This window comes from Chenopodium album, chromosome 13, assembly GCF_948465745.1.
Source record: "Chenopodium album chromosome 13, dcCheAlbu1.1, whole genome shotgun sequence".
In the NCBI taxonomy this organism is placed as follows: Eukaryota; Viridiplantae; Streptophyta; class Magnoliopsida; order Caryophyllales; family Amaranthaceae; genus Chenopodium; species Chenopodium album.
Window position 1 is genome coordinate 15,636,736 of NC_137846.1, and position 21,055 is coordinate 15,657,790.

At 35.5% G+C, this 21,055-nt stretch overlaps 1 protein-coding gene and 1 pseudogene across 5 annotated transcripts; one reads left to right on the forward strand and one right to left on the reverse strand.

Moving 5' to 3' along the window:
- The first annotated feature begins 6,741 nt into the window (after positions 1 to 6,741).
- LOC145575290 (geraniol 8-hydroxylase-like) lies at positions 6,742 to 14,462 on the forward strand (annotated as a pseudogene).
- Positions 12,020 to 18,840, reverse strand: LOC145574639 (uncharacterized). Of its 5 annotated transcripts, XM_081632477.1 has the most exons (10): positions 18,715 to 18,840; positions 16,205 to 17,878; positions 15,903 to 16,053; positions 15,666 to 15,813; positions 15,324 to 15,572; positions 14,736 to 14,996; positions 13,382 to 13,665; positions 13,209 to 13,277; positions 12,974 to 13,072; positions 12,020 to 12,771 (listed from the first exon to the last, which is right to left on the reverse strand). In XM_081632477.1, the coding sequence occupies exons 2-6, from the start codon at positions 17,865 to 17,867 to the stop codon at positions 14,745 to 14,747; spliced, it is 2,463 nt and encodes an 820-aa protein (XP_081488603.1). In that variant the 5' UTR covers positions 17,868 to 17,878; positions 18,715 to 18,840; the 3' UTR covers positions 12,020 to 12,771; positions 12,974 to 13,072; positions 13,209 to 13,277; positions 13,382 to 13,665; positions 14,736 to 14,744. The 5 variants fall into 5 exon arrangements, with proteins under 5 accessions (XP_081488603.1, XP_081488601.1, XP_081488602.1 ...); XM_081632475.1 differs by having other exon boundaries at positions 12,974 to 13,277; XM_081632476.1 differs by having other exon boundaries at positions 13,209 to 13,665.
- Between the last annotated feature and the right edge of the window lie 2,215 nt (positions 18,841 to 21,055).

The window sequence follows — 21,055 nt, forward strand, 5'->3', positions numbered from 1 at the left end:
ACAAGTTATAACTCCAAGTGGTTTAAAATCAGGAAATCTGAAATAGATTCTAAATCTGTAAGCAAGTGTATGACACTTGAATAATTTGCCTAAATTGGGTGAAACCCATTGTAAGCAAAGCAGACAAGAAAGAAAAATGTTTTCTAACTAAAGCAAAGACTTCTTAAAGGATTCAATTAATTTATAGTATGACTATGATTACAATGAAACCTTTACATTAGTCATGTTGCAAAGATCTATTAAAGATACTTTAGTGATTTCTACCTTATGAGATTTGGTAGATGGATTTCAAAACACTTTCTTGAAATTGTTCATGAAATAAGATTTGTATATGATACAATCAAAAGTTTAGAGATCCAATAATCCTAGGGATGCATAAAAGATCCATAATGGATTGAAGTTAGCATCAGGGAGTTAATGTTCTTAATTTTGCGAGTTAGTCAAATCGTTTGATGTTCTCGTAAAATGAAGGAAAAGGTCTTGAGTGTACAAGATGTTTAGTGGGAGCTATGAAGTCTTCTTGGTCTAGTAGTACAGAGAGCAATTATTGAAGGATCAAATGATGGCTATTGCATTTTGTATGAAAAACCTTGGAGAAGAAGATGAGTACATTTGGGATTCAAGATCTATATAGATGGGTCTCGAAGCATGTTTGAGTTTGGTTAAGAAGCTTATATTGATAAGATTCTTATAGGGTTCAACATTATATTGAAAGGAGTTTCAATCCCATGTAACATGGCACATTGCTTAATGATTCAATACTTTAAGAAAGGTTGATGAAATTAAGATTTTGAGTGATGATCCTTATGCAATTTGCAAAGGATCCATCATGCATGTCATGGACTATACTCGTCTATTTGATTCACGTGTTCTTAGAACAAGTGATGGTAGATTTTAATCGAAATCCAATGTAACGTTGGAATACAAATTAGAAATTCCAAAGTTCCTTGCGAAAGGGCGAAGGAAAATTCTTAGTGTATGGAGGTGAATATTATTATAAAGTTTAGAAATTGCAAAATTCATGTTTATGAGAATGTCTCATGAACTCTACTTACTAAACCCCTTCCATAACCAAGGTATGAGAGTCATACTAAGGTTTTTGGATTGAAGCAAGTTATGTAATTTTAGTTGTGTATGTTTTGAGAAAGCATATTACAAAAGTAAATACATTAGCTTGCAGAATTATGTTTATCAATTGAAACAAAGTTTCAATCTTATTTAATCGTGGTTTCAATATTAAATAAAATGTCCAAAATAATTATGAATTGATGGGCTCACTAGGTTAATGACCTTTTGAATGAAACCCCACAGGTGAACAAAATTCATATATTATTAAGTTCCTAGTTCGGAATCATTAAAGTGGACATAAATGATTTCTTATACTGAACTAGCATGTTAAGATTGATTGGATAGCGCAGTTTCATGGGCTATAGGAGTGTAGTGATACTCGGTCAATCACATGGATATGCATGAATGATGCATGATCGAACTATTGACCAACTTTGAAGTTCAAGTATAGAACTTCCGGATATATTAGTGGATTCCTTTGACATGAGTGGAACATTGATTTCATTCAATGGATGATATAACTGTGGTACATTCAAACGTCTTCCCGTAACTGGAGATTATAAAGGGTGTTTCCTGGTTATTTCAGAAGTTGAGTGGGAGCTTTGGTTGCCACAAGATTGGATATAGTCTACCTATTAAATTAGGAATGTGTCATGTTTTGGCCTCTTGAAGAGGGAGAATTCAGAAAATGCATGGCCGTGCTCAAATGTGTTACATAGTAACCATTTGTTTTGTAATTCTAACTCGGATTTCAAGAAATGATTTGTAGATTAATATAGATTACATAAGATGCAATCATATTATCAAATCGACACAAAATGACTTAAGGAATTTGAATATTGTGCACTTGTCTCAGACAAGTGGGAGATTGAAGGAATTGTGTCTTCGATAAGTGCAATTACTAGATATATCAAGGATCACTATTATGGAGATAATAAGTTCATTCTATTGGGGCGTCATCCTCTGTTGCTAGACTATGAGAGATGATCTTTGGGCTAGTCAAATAGCCCAAAGCCCTTTAGAATGGATCCTATATTGGTCACACACAAGGGTATTGGGTTAAGCAAGTTAGAGGCCCATTAATGGGCCTCATGAGCAATCAATTAGTCATAAGCATGAGTGGGCTAAGTATAGTTTGAGTGGGATTAAGAAGTGGGCTTGGATTTGGATTTGGACTATTATTTAGAGATGCGATCTATAAATAATAGCCTTGTCTAGGGTTGCATAGAAAAGTCACAATTGACACATAGTGAATTGTGAATCAAGCAACCATCATCCAAAAGCCCTCACCCTCTCTCTCACTCACGCACGCCCTCTCTCTCCCCTCTCACCCACGGCCGGCCACCCCTAGTGGCCACGTGGTGTTGCGCGGTGGTTCTTGGCTAGTTGATCGTTCGTTCATCTCCGTAGAAGGTCGATAGAAGTGTTCTTTCGCGACTAACTAGCATTAGTGGAGGTCTTAATCTGTGCCCGTGGACCAAGTAGAGGAATCACGTTTGAGGTTCTTTATCTCCCTTTGTTCTTGCTCGATCGCACGTGGAATCACGCTTCAAAGGTACGATTATTTGTGCTTTATGTGTTATGCATTAGATCCTTGGATTAGGTACTGTATGAATATGATTCATGTTATTTCCGCTTCATAGTACCTATAAACTCCTACAGTGAGGATGAGAGCTCTGATGGTGATGACAGTGAGGATTCAGATTACATTCAATCTGGCAGTGAACAATATGATGATGATTTAGATCTTGCTGACTTCATAGAGGATGAGGAAGAAGTAGAATGCCTGTATGATGACATCCCACCCAAAGAATTTGAAGATTACCTTGATGGAACCCAAGCAATGGACAAAACATACAAGAATGGAAGGGTTTGGAGAGATTGTGAATTTGGAAGCATTAAACTGGAGCCATGGTTGATTTTTGCAGACAAAGAGTCATTCTATGAAGTGTTTAAGGAATTTTGTGTACAAGAAGGTTTTGGAGTTTTTGTTGAAAAGAGTGACCCTACCAGGTTTATAGCAAGATATGCTATAGATGGCTGCAACTGGAGAATCCATGCATCAACCATGGCTGACAAAGTGAGCTGGGCAATAAAGACATTGACAGGGGAACATGCAACTTGTGGTAGGCTTGAGATAAATCCCATTGTTGGCTGTGACTGGCTTTGCAGACATCTACAATCAGATATTCAAGCCAATCTAGACATTTCTGTTGAGTCTCTGCAAAGAATTTGCATGGAAAGGTACAGAGTTCAAGTGAAGAAAAGGTTATTTTATAAGGTGAAAGCAATAGCCAAGGAGCTCATTCATGGTGGATTTGGAGAGGCCTACAGGCTCCTTCCAAGATATGTTGAGATGGTCAAACAGACCAATCCAGGGAGTTATGCACTAGTGACATGGACACAAGTACCTGCAAATGTGCAACCTAGGTTCAAAGCATGCTTCTTTTCATTTGCTGCTCAAGTTAGAGGTTTTTTGAGAGGCTGCAGGCCAATCATTGGCATTGATGGGGCCCATCTTAGTGGTTATTACAAAGGAATATTGCTAACAGCTGTTGGAATTAATGGGAACAATGAGATATTTGTGTTTGCTTATGCCATAGTCAGTACAGAGAGTGTTGAGACTTGGGGTTACTTTATGAGGAATTTAAAGTGCCTCTTTGAGAAAGAGGGATGTGCCAGAGATGACTGGACATTTCTTTCTGACAGAATGAAGGTAAATCAGTCTTTCTTTGCAATACACACTTTTTCCTTTATCTTTTTATTGGTTTACAATGCTTACCACCTCACTTGTTATATGCTTTTGCAGGGAGTTGATGCAGCAATTATGGAGACATTTCCCAGAGCAACTAGAAGAATTTGCTGTCAACACTTGTACAGCAACTGTAAAACAAAAGGCTTTAGTGGAACAGCATTTCACAAACTGTTCTGGGTTGCTACTGATGCTTACAATCCATACGTTTTCAACAAAGCAATGGAGAAGATTCATGCCTACAACCCAAATGCTGTTCTGTATTTGGAGAGTACCACTGAAGTTTGGTCAAGGCATAAGTTTGACCCAGTTGTCTGTTGTGACCATAACACCACAAATTTTGTTGAACCATTCAACTCTTGCACCAAGCCATACAGAGACTTACCCGTGTTGAAGCTTCTTGAAGGTTAAACAAACATTTTGTCATTCTTTATCACTTTCCAAATGGCATTTCATTTTTGCTATGTTTAATCAAGTAACTGGTTTTAATTTTGCAGCTATAAGGCAATGGTGCATGAAAAGGATGGCTCCAAGGTTTGATAAAGCAACTTCGATGGGGGATGGGGAACTCACTGAATATGCAACAAAGATCTTGCAAACAAGATCAGATGAGTCCAGGTTCTGCTATGCCACACCTTGTGGGGGTGATGAGTTTGAGGTGAGAGATGCACATGTGTACTATCCCATCAAACTAGGGACTGGAACTTGTGGTTGTGGGAAGTGGCAACATTCAGGGATCCCCTGTAAGCATGTGCTCAGAGTGATCTACCACCAGAGGCTGCAGGCTACAGATTTTGTATCACCTTATTTCAAAGGGAGTGCATACAAAAGCACTTATGGAGAGCATATGCACCCAATGCCTGACCAAACTCAGTGGCCTTCATTCAACCTCCCTGACATACTACCACCCTTGGTAAAAAGATCAGCAGGCAGACCCAAGAAACAGAGAAGAAGAGGGGCAAATGAAGCAAGAAAGGGGAAGAGACATAGTACAGTCAAGTGCAGCCTATGCAAAGAGTTGGGCCACAACATGAAGACATGTGCAGCAAAGAAAAAGAGTGCAGCAGCTGAAGCAACAAGTGCAGCAAACAACAACACTGAGCAGCCTGAAGCCTCAACTGCAGCAATCAACAACAATGCAGAGGCTGGAGCAAGCACTTCCAAGACCAAGAAGAGATCAAAGAAAGCTGCATAAACTCCACAGCCCTGCCCTTTTGAATGCAAACCATATTTGTTAATTAACTCCACAATTTTGAACACTATTAATCCAGTGTGTGCTGTACCTAAGTGTTTATTTTTTTTGGAAAATATTCTGAATTATGTCAGCAAGTCAGCAAGGGCATTTTATTTTGAAATGAACAGAAAACAGCAGCCATAATTTTTTGGATGAACATGATTGCAACATGAGTATTTATACTAGAAATGTTCAAATTAACACTTTATTTACTTTCATTGAAATTACATTGTTGTTCACTTCATCATTACAATCACAAATATTACACACATAACAACTCCTACTTTCATAATAGAATTGAGAAATTTTTTTTGTTGCCTCACTTTCTTCTTCAATTGCTTCAATTCATCATACACATCGCTATGTCCCGATCCATCTCTATCATAACAATTTCCCCTACTTTGAGCAGCTTCCGGATTGAGAACTCTACACCATTTGAAACTATTACATGAGTCGCACTTGTAATAAAGCCTTTGAGGATTCGATGTTGACTCCGAACTTCTAATTGCGTATTTTCGACCGCAACCGCAAAACTTATTTGGAACTCTTACATATGCATAATCGTATGTGGAGGAAGATGTGTTTGATAATAAACTCATGATTATGCATGTAGAGGGGTGCAATGTGTGTTCTAAGACTCATATTTATAGAACAAAGAGGGTGCAACGGCTATTTTACCCCCAAAAATTTTTAAAAAAATTTCAAAAAAACTAGCCGTTACTACTCATCTGATTAGAGGGTTACTGTGTAATAATTTACAAAAGTAATGGCATTTCATGAAAACTACTAATTTTTCAGTGGCATTTTGTGAATTAAGAATCCTAGTAACGGACTGTTAACGTCCAGACCTCATTAATGGCACGACATGACATTTTACTGTTTGTAAATGGCATTTGGTGAATTCTGAAAAGTGCGATGACATTTGATGAATTTTTAAATTTGTCAGTGGCATTTGGTGAAATAGCCGATAAAATTAAAGTAAGAGGGATGACGTACAAGGTCAATTAATAAAGGAAAATTTGCCAACAATAACACGACCTTTTAGCGGTCTTTCAAAAATAAAACGACCTTTGGATTATCTCAAAATAATACGACATTTGACACATATCTTCCGTAAATGAAACGTGACCTGTCAATAACCTGTTTAGTAGGTTACATGTGACACGTGTCAAAGTGTCATTGATCAATTTTTTTTTACAATTTTCTTTAAAAAAAAACCTTAAAACACAAAATAAACGTGAAACATAAAAAATAAATAAAAAATCTTTAAAAAAAAAAAAAAAAAAAAAAACCCACTTACTCAGCCCCACAACCAGCCCTCATACTCCACTACCCAGTCCCCTACTCCCCACTAGCGTCATCCCCCTTCCCCGCCGGCGTCAGGCTTGTTCTCGGCCCCTTTGTCAGCGCCGACCCATTTTGTACCCGTTTACGGCCCTCGTACCCATCCCCGTCCCTGATTCCACCCCCACTTCCTACCCCATCCCTAATTTCGTTCCCCTACCCTACCACATCCCAGATGCTAGCACTCCCCTCTCCTTCACGCGAGCTCTCTCTTTTCCGATAGGTTAGAGTTTCAATTGGATTTCAAGGTAGAGCGGTGGTTTCACGGCGGTAAGGAGGGAGGGCGGTGGTTTAACGGCGATTTCAAAGGCGACGGGTGGGAATATATGGGTTTGTTTCGAGTATGGGAGCGGGAAGGAAGGCAGTTTTGAGGGTGGTGTTGGGGAGAGAGGTTGTTTCTTGTGTAGCTGGTTGGGTTTGGGTGGTTCTCGGAGAGTTCGTGGTGGAGGTGGAGGTAGAGGGAGGGATTCACGGGAAGAGGGTTTGTTTTTTCAGTTTTTTTTTTTTTTTTTTTTTTTTTTCAAAATTTCAGTTATTTATTTATTTTTTTTATTTAAATATAAGTTCATTATTGTTAAAAAAAATGCTAAAATTAAAAAAGTTCTTAACAAATTACAATGAGAAACGTGTCAAATGTAACCTGTAAAACAAGTTGCCGGGTTTTGCTCTATTTTTGGAAGATATATATCAAAGGTCGTATTATTTTGAGAAAATCCAAAAGTCGTTTTATTTTTGGAAGACCTCTGAAAGGTCGTGTTATTCTTGGCAAATTTTCCATTAATAAATTCAATTGGAAACTAATTTTAAAAAAATATTTTAATTAGTGGGCTGATTGTTGGAGTATGTCCTATGAATAATCATGGAATGACTTTTGGTTGGGGAATTTCATCAAAGGATGCAAAGAGAGCACATCATGTATTCTAATTTCAAAATTTGTAATTCATAAAAGATTGCTAATAACTCTCAGATATTCAAAGACTTCATTCTTGGGCTAGCATCCTTAACTTGACCCGCTTACCTAACCTAATAGCCCGATCCAAACTCGAACTAAACTGAGAGAAACCCAAACCCAACCAGAACTGAACCCGAACAACCCGAATTCAATCCGATTTGACCCAAATATCATATTTCGTAATAATATTAAATTTTATACTATTTTTGATAGATTTTAAGCCCAACTTGAAATTGACCCAAAATCTGACCTAAACCCAACCCATGGACCCGATTTGTCACTCATAATTTTATCTGTGAATCAATTTAATGAATAATGTGACCCTACTTTTAATTAAGATCGAGTCTTGATTTTAATTCAACCTAACAATTTCAATGGTCTAACATCAATAGATAACTTGGTTAAAAGCAAAATACATAAGAAAAAAAATATATATATAGCATACCTTGAGAAGGATTTTCTGGATTTGATGTGAACAAATGGTCTCTGAATTTTTGGAATTTGATGTGAAAAAATGCTCTCTCTCTGGATTTTTGAGTTTTAATGTGAACAAATGCTCTCTTTCTCCTCTATCCTCTCTCCTCTCTCCTCTTTATGTGTGTGTGTGTCTCTGCGCATAGAATAGAGTGCAAGGGATTACTTATATTTATATTTAAACAAAGAGATTCAACGTGGCTTGCAAAAGAAAAAAAAGGATAGGATTGACGGTAAGAAAGGGGGAAAAAAAAAGCTAAGAGAAAGGGCAAAATTAATTATAAAAATTACACAAACTTGGTAAGAAATTTGACATTTAGTTTTCTTGTCTCTATTCCTCTCTTGTATTAATTGTATTTCAACTAGTTAAGTCAGTAATTTCACTAAATGTGGCATCGAGGATTTTTTTTAAAAGAACGCACATAATTTTTATAATGGTGTAGATTGAGTTATTTCTAGGTCTTCTCAAGTTGATATATATAGATGGTACAATAACACTTACAACTAGTTTAGGAGTTGTGTAACACTAATGTTAGTACCTTAATTTATTATTACTACAAAATGCAATAATCAATAAGTAATGCTGTAAATAATAAACTTGTATTTTAGTTGACATGTGATTTTAGAAAATTAGGAGAATTAAGAGTGTATGAAGTAATACAAAATTCATACATTACTTAAAAAAAGAGGAAAAAAAACAAAATTCATAAATCAAAATGACTACATTTGCAGTGTTGTTATGATGACCAAAATTGACTAGCAAATTGAGCAGATTGATTAAAAAAAAAAAAAGCCCTTAGCACAAATTGGTAAAAAAAAAATTGCTCCGACAACAAAGTGGTAAAAAAACCCAACCTCAAGTGACAATTTGGTAAAAAAAAAATTAAAAAAAAAAAAAACTCATGCGACAATTAAGCCTAAAAATACAAATCGTTTTGTGGTTGTTTTCTTTAAATAAAAAAAATTCACCTAAATTTCCAACCCTTTATAAGGAAATTAAAATATGAAGAAGAAACGTTTAAATACTAATTTTCACTTAATTTTCCTACCCATTATTAACAATTTTTTTTTTTAAAAAAAAGGGTTGGAAATAAATCTATGTAATTCAAAATTTAGCAAAATAAAAAGGAGATGACATAATAATTTAAATTTAAATAAAATAAATAAATTTTAAAAAACACAAAATAATTAAATTAGAACTTTTGAAGAGTTTGCCCAAAAAAAAAAAAAAAAAAAAAAAAAAAAAAAAATTAATACCAATTTGGTCAATTGGCCAAATTGACCTAAGGCGAAAGTCATCTGAGTGCCTGAGTCAAACCAACTAGATTGAAATCAAATATACGTAGGAAAAATTATCATAAATAAAATAACCTTTGAGAGGTTGAATATATATAAGACAACTTTTAGATTATTTGTTGATATTACAACCTTTGGGAGTTTGGGGGTCTCACTTTTAAACAGGCCAAAAACTTGTAATTTGTAAACAAGTTACTCATGACACGTGTCGTCATATAATTGGTCTAAATTATTTAAATTTTGACTTTTTTTTAATCATTAATTTTTAAATGAATGATATCTATTTTAAAATATCCTTCTGCCGCCTCTCCTTTCCGGTTTAACCCGTCCCTTGCCAGCCAACCCCGCTCCCCAGCAGCAACCAGTGGTAGATCCATCTCCCCGACCCTACTTGCTCCCCCATCCCCACCCCAACCATACTTTCTCCTACCCCAACCCTGCCATTGGTTCAAAGGGGTTTCTATAATGGTGGCTAGAGGGTGGGGTAGTGTTTTCGAGCCTTGTGGAGTTGTGTGGTGAGGGGCTTGGGACTAGTGAAGGGTAGGTGGGCAGGCATTCAAGAAAGGAAGGGGACTATTTTCGAGCTGAGGAAGGGGAAGGGGCAATTTTTTGGGTGGGGAAAAGGGAGGGGGGTTTTGGCAGAGGGAATAGATTTGAGGAAGTGGTTGGGGAGGAGAGCATTTTCAGTGGGGAGAGGGGCTATCGGAGGTAGAGCAGTGGTGATGTTGGATGAGAGGAGGGAGAAAAGAAAAAAATTTAAATAATTTTTTAAAGCCAATCACAGAGCAACATGTGGCATAATTAACATGTTCACTAGGTTACATCCGGTTTTGACCGGTTTAAAATTGAGACCCCCAAAATGTTGTAATGTTAAGAATATTCAAAGGGGAGAGCCCTAATTTATCAATAAAATTCGTTTATCAAGTGACAAAATCGTAATTAAACCAACAAAATTATCCAATCCGCATGACATTTTCGTAATTGTGTCGAAAATTATGCCACCTACATTTAATTAACAAAAAATTGTTAATTTATTTTTAGTTTTGTCATTTGTATTTTTTTCATCAAAAGATTGTATTATTTAAATTCAAGTATTCAACCATTCAAAAGTAATGCATGATCTGTGCACCACGGTGCACCATGCGCATGGTGCACCCGGTTAATTAAAAAAAAGGCAGAAAGAACATTCAGTTGTTTAGAAAAGAACATTCAGTTGTGTTTGAAAAAAAACATGTTTATATTTGACAAAGAACATATATTACTAAAGAAATTCAAGACATTATTTAAAGAACGTGATAAAAACTTTATTAAAATTTCATGAAAAATTACACATAAACTAAAAAGTCTTTAACAAAGATAATATTTTCCCAAAAATAGTTTCTTTCTCTCCAAAACTTCAACTTTCTATAATAATTTTAATTCTCTCTCTAAAATTATTTTCAATTAAAAATAATTCAAGATTTCATTTTTCAAAAATTCAAAATTCAAAATAACACACGTTAAAAGAACATACGTTATTGTAAAGAACATACAATTCATACCCAAAGAATACACTATACACTGATCAATCTCAAAGAACATACGATTATAAAAAATAATAATTAAATGTGATATATGATAAGAAAAAAAAATAGAATTTGTCATGTGCATCACTCATTACTGCAAAGAACATACGAGCCAAATTCAAACAACATACTTTGTATCATTGAAATCCAAAAAACATGTTTAATCAACATATGTTAAAGAGCATAAGAATAAAAGAACATATTATCAAACATATATGTATATATAGGTATGTTCTTTATCAAAAATAAGTATGCTCTTTATCAAACACGGTATGTTCTTTGGCAAACAACAATATGTTCGTTCTGCCTTTTGGGTGCACCATGCGTATGGTGCACCCTGGTGTACTATCCTATTTTCATTCAAAAGTTGTATTATTTATGACAATTTTTCCGTAAATATATGATATTAATGTGTTCCGTACAAAAGTATGACTCCAAAATTTTCAATACATGCAAGTATGATCTAACTTTAATGGATTCGATATGGCTTATACTTTAACCAAAAATTTCATCATCTCAATGGATCCTACTCAACAACCTAGCCAACTCGTACTTGAACCAAATGACTCAATGGCCATCATTATTCATTAATTCTATGTTTGTACCAATTAGATATGTCAACGATATTCCTCAAAAAAAAAAAAATGTCAACAGTTATATCAGAAGCCACAAATTAAGGGTCTGTTCTGATTTACCGAACTGAGCTAAACTGAACTAATTAGAGTTGAACTGAACTGAAATGAATTGTTTATGAGAGAAGGAAATAAGGAACTGAATTGAACCGAATTGATTGGAGCTGAACTGAAATTAAGTTGAAGAAAACAGGCCCTAAATCCTAATGGTTAGAGGAAAATGCGCAATAGAAGTTCCACAAACCATGTACCCTCTCCATCCCTAAAAACAAATTAATTTCTCCCAAGATTCATGTCCATAGTAACGGAGTTAGCATAAAGTCATAAAGTCTGGTTTTAGGCAGTAATGGAATTTTATACGGAGTAACAGGTTGTGGTTTTTGACAAACAAGCCAAAAAAGAGAAAATATAATATAATATAAAAAAAAATTAGAAAAGAATTTAGAAGGAATTTTAACCATTCACTCAGGGTTCGTTTGACATCACTATGATTTTCTGTTTTTTGGTTTTTTGTTTTTCAAAATCATATGATATATGTTATATAATGAATAAAAAATTAGTCAAATTTATTAAAATCATGATAATTATGAAAACTAACAGAAAAGTGAAAAATACCTTTTTCTTGTTTCCTGTTTTTGGTTTTTTATTTTCAAAAAAACAGAAAACAAAAAACGATGTCAAACAAGCCCTGAGGGAGGCAGATAAAAGATAACACAGGTACCACACCATTGTACTAAGTCAAATAATATATGTAAAAACAATATTGTACTTTAGAGGTGCTATGGAATACGGATAGCCTGAATTCTGTGTTGTGTCTTGTTTTAGCATGGGTTGCAGTTCACCTCCTCTGATCTTTTGCTAAGGAAGGCAATGAATCAAAACTACCACCAGGGCCGTCGCCTTTACCCATCTTCGGAACCTCTTTAGCCTTGGCTCCAAGCCACATGCCCTCCTTGACAAAACTTGCCAGCAAATATGGCTCAGCCAAGTGCCAACAGTGATCATTTCTTCAGCTGCGGTGGCGAAACAGGCCCTTCAAAGGAATGATATTTCTTTTTCAGCCGCCACATTGATGTTGTTCGTGCACTCAACCACCATGAAAATTCTGTAGCTTGGTTACCAGCAGGCCCAGCATCATCTGTTTGGAGAAATCTACGCAAAATATACAACTCCCAAGTTTTCTCTGCCAGCAGACTGGATACTAGCCAAAGACTTCGAAGACATAAGATCAAAGATCTTACTGTATATTCCAAGTGGAGAAGAGTAGCGATGATCGTATAGCAGTAAACATCGGCCAAGCAGCATTCACCACTACCCTCAATTTGCTATTGAATACTTTTTTCACAGTTGATATGAGTGATCCTAGTTCTGAAATTGCTCATGAATTTTGTGAGACAATACGAGGCCTGTAGAAAGAAGTTGGGAAAACCAACTTTGCAGACTATCTTCCTTTCCTGCAAAAGATCGACATACAGGGCATCAGACGGCATACAAGTGTTCACTTTAGGAAGCTGATGAATTTCTTCAAGATTATGATAAACCAAAGGTTGCAAGGGGAAAGGCTTCAGGATCAATAGAAGGCATGCAACTATATTTTAGAGGCACTGCAGGGCATTAATCATAAGAAAAATGAGAAAATTGAACTTTCAATGATACCTGATCATCTGCTGTATCTCTCTCAATAAACTATATTGAGATATTTTTGTAGCTTAACTTCAAAAATAATTGACGTCTCTTCTCTGTAGGACTTATTTTCTGCAGGAATTGACATAAAATGTCAACCCTATTTTCTGCAATGGCAGAATTGTTGCACAACCCAGAAAAGCTAAAGAAACCACAAATGGGGCTCCAAGAAATCATTGGAAAGGGAAATTTAGTAGAAAAAACTGACATTCCTCGCCTTCTGTACTTGCAAGCAATCATCAAGGAAACCTTGAGACTGCACCCACCAGTGCCACTTCTGCTGCGTAAAAAAGCAGATACAGATGTACAACACTTTGACTTTAATGTCCCCAAAGACGCACAAGTACTGATAAATGTATGGGCCATCGGGAGAGATCCAACCTTGTGGGAAACTCCCACTTTAAATGAGCCAGAGAGATTTGTGGGATCAGATATTGATGTCAAGGGCCGTGATTTTGAGCTGATTCCATTTAATGCTGGCTGTCGAATCTGTCCTGGGTTGCCATTGGCTAACCAAATGGTCCCTTTGATACTGGGATCACTGATCCATAATTTTGATTGGAAGCTAAAAGATGGGGTTTTATTAAATGAGATGGGTATGGAGGAGACATTTGGGGGCTCACCGTGGAGAAAACTCAGCAACTTCATGACATTCCAGTTCATATCTGTATTGTATTCATACAAACCAACAATCACCCCTCATCAGAGTTAAGCAAAATAAAAGAGAGCTTGAAGCAATAGCTCAGTCCCACAGTTTAGACATAAATACTTCATAGTTTTCAACTATACTAATATGCTTTGTAGACTTTCATTATACCCTATAGTATGCATGCTCAGCCCGAAGGCTTTTATCTAGTCTGCTGCTGCCTAAGTTATATGCCATTATGCATAGAATGCAGACGTATTATTTTTCTGATGTTACAAATGCATGATTTTCAAAAATAAATGCTCTTGGGAGCCCCAAAGTATAATCCTAATCTGTGACGTATCAAATTGAGGGAGAACATGCTTAACCTAGAGAAAAGAGACAAACCTACAAAATATAATAAGAGACAAATGAATCTCTGATTTCCATCTCAAATTTGGGATTCCATAGTTCTGTATGCTTTCGTTTTTAACTAGGGCATGATACATAATATATATACAGTCAGTCTGTCACTACTAAACAGCAAATGTCCAATGTGGCAATGTTAATAACTGGCATATTAGACAATAAACTAATTATGTTTTTAATATTACACCATTCAGATGGTCATTGATATTGTTTTTGCTCTCAACCGGACATAAGGCAGCCGGGAATTTGTTGAAATCAAACCACCAAAAATCCCTAATCTGTTACTAGTACATACATAGTACTTCCTCTGTTGCTTCTCACTGTTTATCAGGTTCAGTGCTTCACTTTATCGAACACATTACATTCACTAATCCAAAACCTGGATATCTGACTTCTAAATCAGTCTAAGGCAATTGATTACATACTTATCTGTAATAATCATTTATAACTATTCATACAAAACAATTTTAGAGCTGAAATACGCTACATATTAAGCTTTGTCGCCAGAGTAATAATGCTTAATAAGTTAATAATAAGGGTGCATTGCAATGGCAACGGATTTAGTGTGCTGAATAATCCCTATGCTCCAAGTTTCATTCCTAGGTATTTCAAGGGGATATACAACTAAGTTGACATGAACAAACTGAATACGATGCATATAGTTTTAAGAAATTTTGGTACCTTAATCGATCATAATCGTGCAGTAACATTCTGCAAGATTAATGAATTTGCACTTGGAACCTCTGTGCATGCTTCGTTTGTAGTAGTGGGTTGAGAACAGAGGTAAGATAGCGATTGTAACCATGAAACTAATGTAGGCTTTCTGGTTACATCATCAGATTCTGCAACAAGGGCATACAATTCATTGAGTACCATATTCTGGCCATCTTTTGGTAATTGGATAATTAGCCGTGCCAACTGCTTCATCAATTCTGGTAGTACCTACACAAACAAACCAAAGAAATCTTGAAATTGATCAAAGAGATCAGCATGAGCAACGGAAAGTGGTTATCACTATGCCATCATTATAAACGTTATAACCAAAAAAGGCTGGTGAGTATAAATTTTTAATCGATATTGCAATGAGTCCATCTCATCCAAGTTTCAACTTTCAAGCTTTCTTCACACCATGTCCTTTATTTTATTTCTTTCTTGATCTAACAAATAACGAGGCAGTTACCTCGTATCACAATTATGCATTACATATCCTTGACTCCTAGTTAAATCTCATCCAGAGTAATAATGAAAGAACCAATGATTTTCACATGCCTGTATGTCCACCAAGGATATCAGCTGCATAAGAAGCTCTATGATTTTCTTGCAGGGCTCTGAGTCTCCTTGCCAGTTCTTCCACCATTCAGAATCTTTCATATCCTTAACTTCTACGCATAACACATTGGCCTTTTCAACAAGACTGTGTATGCAATAATATATGGAAGGGCTCCCAGCAGGAAGATATCGAACCAATGCAGAAACACCAGAAGCCAGACCATCAAATGGTGTAATACCCGGATAAGCCTATATGTCATAAATTATAATTTAAAACAAACCAAACTCAAAAGTCAGATATTTGTTATAGCTTTTGAAAGAACTTTTCACTTTTCTCAGTACCTCAAGGGATCTCTTCATGTAATAGAAAACAAGTTGCTCCTTCAACAAGGACCTCTCCATCTTAGAGGATTCATTTTCAGAAGTAACAAAAGACGAAAACACTATATGTGAGGCCCGTGCCACTTTGTTATTAGGATGCCCCAAATATCTATAAGCATTTGTAATAAGGAATCAATAGTAAAATATTATTCATCAGTCAAAAGGCTATCTATATGTAGAATATGAGGTTTAGGATACAAAAACATTGTGGCAGCAACCACTTCTTGGAACACATCACTAGGCAAATGGCTGATGCAAGTTGGAATAACCCGCAGGTAAAACAAGATCCTTGCCGTCTGTACTTCATCTTTGAACCATACATAATTCCCATTCTGCAGATGACAAAATCCTACAAAAACAAGATTTTAAAACACTTTTTTTTTTAAAAAAAAAATATATATCTACAAGAGAATAATTGGTAGCGGATAGCATTACAGATTAGATCTATAAATTAAACTAATTTGAGAAGTGTTCTAATGGGATATCATAATGATTCATACCTTGAGGGTTTGTCAGGTCAGCGTAAGAAGGCAAGGATTTAACAAAAGAGACACAGGCAATCTTGTTCTCTTGCACACTTGTGGCTGCACTTCTGATTGCCTCCATATATTCAGGAAGCCGAATGCGCCTGAAATACTCCATACAGGAGAATGAGACCAGAATTTTGACAGAACAATCTATCTGTATCTCCCTTGAGAATTTGGAAGTCAATTTGTTTTTCGTAACGGCTAATGCAAAGACTACTACCATCAAGAAAGCTGATTCAGCTACTTTCTCCAAATCATTAAGCAATTGGTCTGCCCTGCCTTGCAGCAGCAAGACCACCTGCCGATGCCCCAAGTAAATGTCATGACAGAAACTCCAAACTAGATCCTCAACCCTACACTTATCTTTTTCATTTGCAGATGCATAAAGATTGCAGAAAACACCAGTTGCTGCCCCTGCTTCCTTGAAAAGAATGCTGTCTTGATGATTCTTCACATAGATTGGATTTAAACCCTCAAGATTGCTAATCGGATATTCAAGGATCTTGGTATAAAATCTTCTCAAGGGAAGGACTTCAACCAGCAAGGCTAGAGCAAGTGATAATAGTAGCGGTCCCCTTGATGAACTCAAACCACCACTTCTAGATGCAGCCAATGACAGGCAACGGAGGAGAAATCCGAATTCAGCATCTTCAACAATAATGTTACTCAGGGATCCTATATCTGAAATCAGGTTTGATGCTATAGCTTCAATTTTAGCTTCTGCTGAAATCCTTATTCTAGTAACAATGTTCAACCACTCTCCCTGCTTCACAGGTCTATTAGATGCTCTTAGAGCACCAGCTGTGGCCATGAGGACAGCAAACATAGCATAGTTTTTCTTGGGGATTTCCATCACTTCACTGCTAAAGATCCTGATTTTCTCCAAAGCACTAGAATTAATGAATCTGTACACAACCCATTCTATCAAATGCAAGACAACCAATGCATGAGATATATCATGGGGTTTCTCAATATAAACCCAATTTCCTAACAGAAAATTTAACAGCCTAACAAAGTGAACTTCCCCAGAAGAGGATAAAGCATACCCAATCCCAGCGAGTACATCAGGAATAAGCTCACCAACTGAACCAATCAACTGGTATTGTTCCTCCAGCATACTACAAACAAGCTTCAAGCAAATGGTTTTAATGTTTTCAGTCACAGATGGGACTGAACAGAAAGCACCAGCAAGAAGAATGCCTTCCGCAAATAAAGAAACACTTTTCTCAGCATTAAACTGGTCAGATAATATATGAGTAATGACTTTCACAGCCGAATCCATCAGTGCTAACGATGGCTTGGATGATTTTCTCACCCATACATATAAAAGTCTCAGAACAAGGGGCAGCGAATCATTAGGAAGAGAGATGTTAGAAAGGATAGAAATGAGGACTTTTGCTTGTGGGTCAGCCACATATAATGAGGCTTGCGAATTAACAAGTGATTTAAGAGAATGAAGGTGACGAGGGTGAAAGATGCCCTTCTGGAGACAATCCCTGAGCTCAGCCCATGCCTGGATGATCGTTTGTGCTGATGAATTAGCAGAATTTCTGGAGGTGTTTATGCTGCCATTGCTGTTGCTGGTACTGCTCCTAAGCCAGTCTTCAAGAAACAGAGTAGGAGCTTGTTTTGCCATTTTATATACAACTATAAAAACAGAAATCAAAATGGGTTTAACAGTACGGCCTACAATTCAGAAGAGGTCTAAAGTCAGACCACCAAGAAAAACATGAAAGTTAAAAAGCAAAACAAGTACAAGGGCAGAATCATCTTATTTAAGCTAAACAAAGTCAAGATGTCGCCAAATATGACCTTCAATTAATGGAGGATCCACGAAGTTTCAAATGGGGTTTGAATTTAAAATCAAAACATTATTACTTGCATATATAAATTTCCAATACCATACTCCAAATCATGCTAAATTAACATTAACCCATAATCCATTACCATCAAGGCATTAGCGAATGAGCCAATAAGTATAATGTTCAAAGATAAACAATACTCCATAGTTCCTAAGACAATACGATCATAAACCATTACTACTTTGGATGACAAATCTTTCCGGGTATCCTAAAATAGTATAAACGACTATTATTCCTAGACAAACAAAATCATTTGCTGGCCCGTCCCTGAGGCAGGGCAGGCAGAGCGGCAGCCTTGGTCCCCGGGATAAAAGGTCCAATTTCATAGTTCAATCTTAACATTAAAGGGTTCTGCAACACATTAGCAACCAAATTTGATTCAATTATCAAATTAAGCTCCAAAAATCACAAATAATTGTAGGGAGAAAAAGCAAATTTGATTCAATTAACAAATTAAGCTCATAATTTTCTTCCCTAGCAACAAATTCAGTCGTTATGATCTTTTATAACAGTAATTAGAACCAATAGTTCAATAATCCGAACCCTAAATTAGCTATACTGACAATTAAATCAACGATAAACCATAGATTGTGAAATTGATTACAAAATGAAACAACTTACCTCAGAAGTTGCTTTAATGGAGGATAGAAATTTTAGTTTTGGCCTCAATAGAGAAAGCTGAGTAAGCTACAATGAGAAACTGAGCGATAGAGAGGAGGTGGTGATCAGCGTTTATCCATATTTTTTTAATTATTACTACAATAAAAATATATTAAGCTCAATTCTTCTCCCTCGTTTTTAAATACTTGTTCCATTTCTACATGCGCGGAGTTTTAGGAGAAATTGAAGAAAGTAATAAAATAAACAAAGCATGTTTTGTGCAGGCGGATGCACGATCCGCTTCAAAACTATAAAAAGGCGGAATGCACATGGAGATATATTCTAATGTACATGGGCATATAAAAGAACATGGTGTTCATTTATAATGTACATGGGATTTTTGTGCAACAATTTTGTATATTACCTCCGGTTCGTATTATATGCAACTTTGGACTATTTTATATCTCACAAATAATACACCAAAGTTGCATATAATATGAACCGGAGATAGTATTTTTTTTGAAAGAAATTTGTATATAAAGAAATAGATAAATAATACTATAATTATTTTTTCTACCATACATCAATTACAAATCATTTCAGTTTTTTTATTTTTATTTTTTTTTTACCAAAAGTTCACTTTCTCTCTCCAAACAAAACTTTCAAACCCATTTAAATTTCTCAAACCTCAAGCAAAATTTCAAGAAATTCAAAATTTAGAGTCCAAAATTGTTCAAGATGACAGATAAAAACGAAAGGTAAGACTAGATTCGACATTCATAATTGTTTATTTTGAGTTTTAGTGTTTGTTTTTTTATAAATTTGGTTGAAAATTGTAATTTTTGGTTTTATTGGGAATTAATTTGCAATTTATGGGGTTTTGTTGTTGCAATGAGAAATAAAATGAAGTTCTTGAAGAAGATCGACCAATTAATACATTTTATTTGGAAGAAGAAAGCAAGCAAATAGACAAATTCAGAATAAGTTGTAGATCCAAATAATACAATGTACATTAAAATACAATAAAATTAAATGTTCTTTTTCATATACTTGCATGATCCAAATAATACAATGTACATTAAACCTGTAAGCAACATTATTATAACATATATGTTCATTAGAATATAATACAATGTACATTTTAATACAGTGAAATGTTCTTTTTCATATACTTACATGATCATTTATACCAAATGTACATTTACTATATGAATAATGTTCTTTAATATTATCATGTTCTTTATAAATATTATAGATGTTATTTAGATTTACAAAAAAAAAATATAAAACTGGATATTTTTTTATAAAATAGCTATATATTCTTTACAAAACAGTTATATGTTCATTACAAAACAACTTAATGTTCATTCCGCCTTTTTTTTAAAAAAAAAATATATGCACGATGCTCCATGCATCCGCCTGCAAGGAAAAAATTTCAATAAAATATGGAGGTGGTGGGGTTGGTGGAAGAATAAAAAATTGTAATAAGCAAAAGTAGTGGAGAGAATAAGAGAGAGAATATGAAATTAATGAAAGGATCTTGCTAACAAGCACCCCGGGGCGTTAGATAAGGAGTAATTATATTGGTTGAAATGGTATTAAGTTAGGAATGCATGACAAATTCACGCATCGTTCGGTGTAATTAATGTTTATTTTACTCTAATATTTGCACTTTAATTCTCTTATCTAATGCCCCGGGGGCGCTCATTAGCTTTTGCCTTAATAAAATTTGATTTATATTTGGTCCATTAGGTGAGAGAAATTAATTAAATATTGTAAAAAAATTTCAAATAAGGAAATGGAGCAAGTATTTAAAAACTACCGCAAATGGAAAGTGGAGCACGTATTTAAAAACGGTCGCAAATGGAAAGTAGCAAGTATTTAAAAACGGTCGTAAATGGAAAATTGAGCAAGTTTTTAAGACCGGAGGGAGTATGTACTCCGTATAGTATAATTTCCTTAGTTTCTAGGTCCTGTTTGGCAAAACTAGTGGTAGCGGGTACCTTTTACCTTTTAGCAGTCGAGTAGCGGGTAGCTGTTAGAGTAGCGAGTAGCGGTCAATTAGTAGTGGGTAGAAGTTAGCTGTCAATGTAGCGGTTTTATAGTATGAGTGTTTGGTAAAACTAGTAGTTGAAATGTTAAAATACATGCATACTCCCCCTAACTCATAATACTTGACACAGTTTTCATATTCATCCATCCCACAATACTTGACACGTTGCTAAAAATGGAATGGGGCCTCTAATAAAAAAAAATATTTTTCACATTTTCTCTTTCCTCGCCTACCCCACTCCCACCCCGCTTTGTTTTTTCTTACAATATAAAAATACAAAAGAGAGTCTTTTATACAATAAAAAAAATA

Excerpts from the sequence above, each read along its gene's own strand:
- LOC145574639 (XM_081632477.1), bottom strand. The coding sequence starts at position 17,867 with ATGGCAAAACAAGCTCCTACTCTGTTTCTTGAAGACTGGCTTAGGAGC. Across the intron at positions 16,054-16,204 it reads TGACCTGACAAACCCTCAAG|GATTTTGTCATCTGCAGAAT; the intron begins GTATGAATCATT and ends TTGTTTTTGTAG. Across the intron at positions 15,573-15,665 it reads ACATGAAGAGATCCCTTGAG|GCTTATCCGGGTATTACACC; the intron begins GTACTGAGAAAA and ends TATGACATATAG.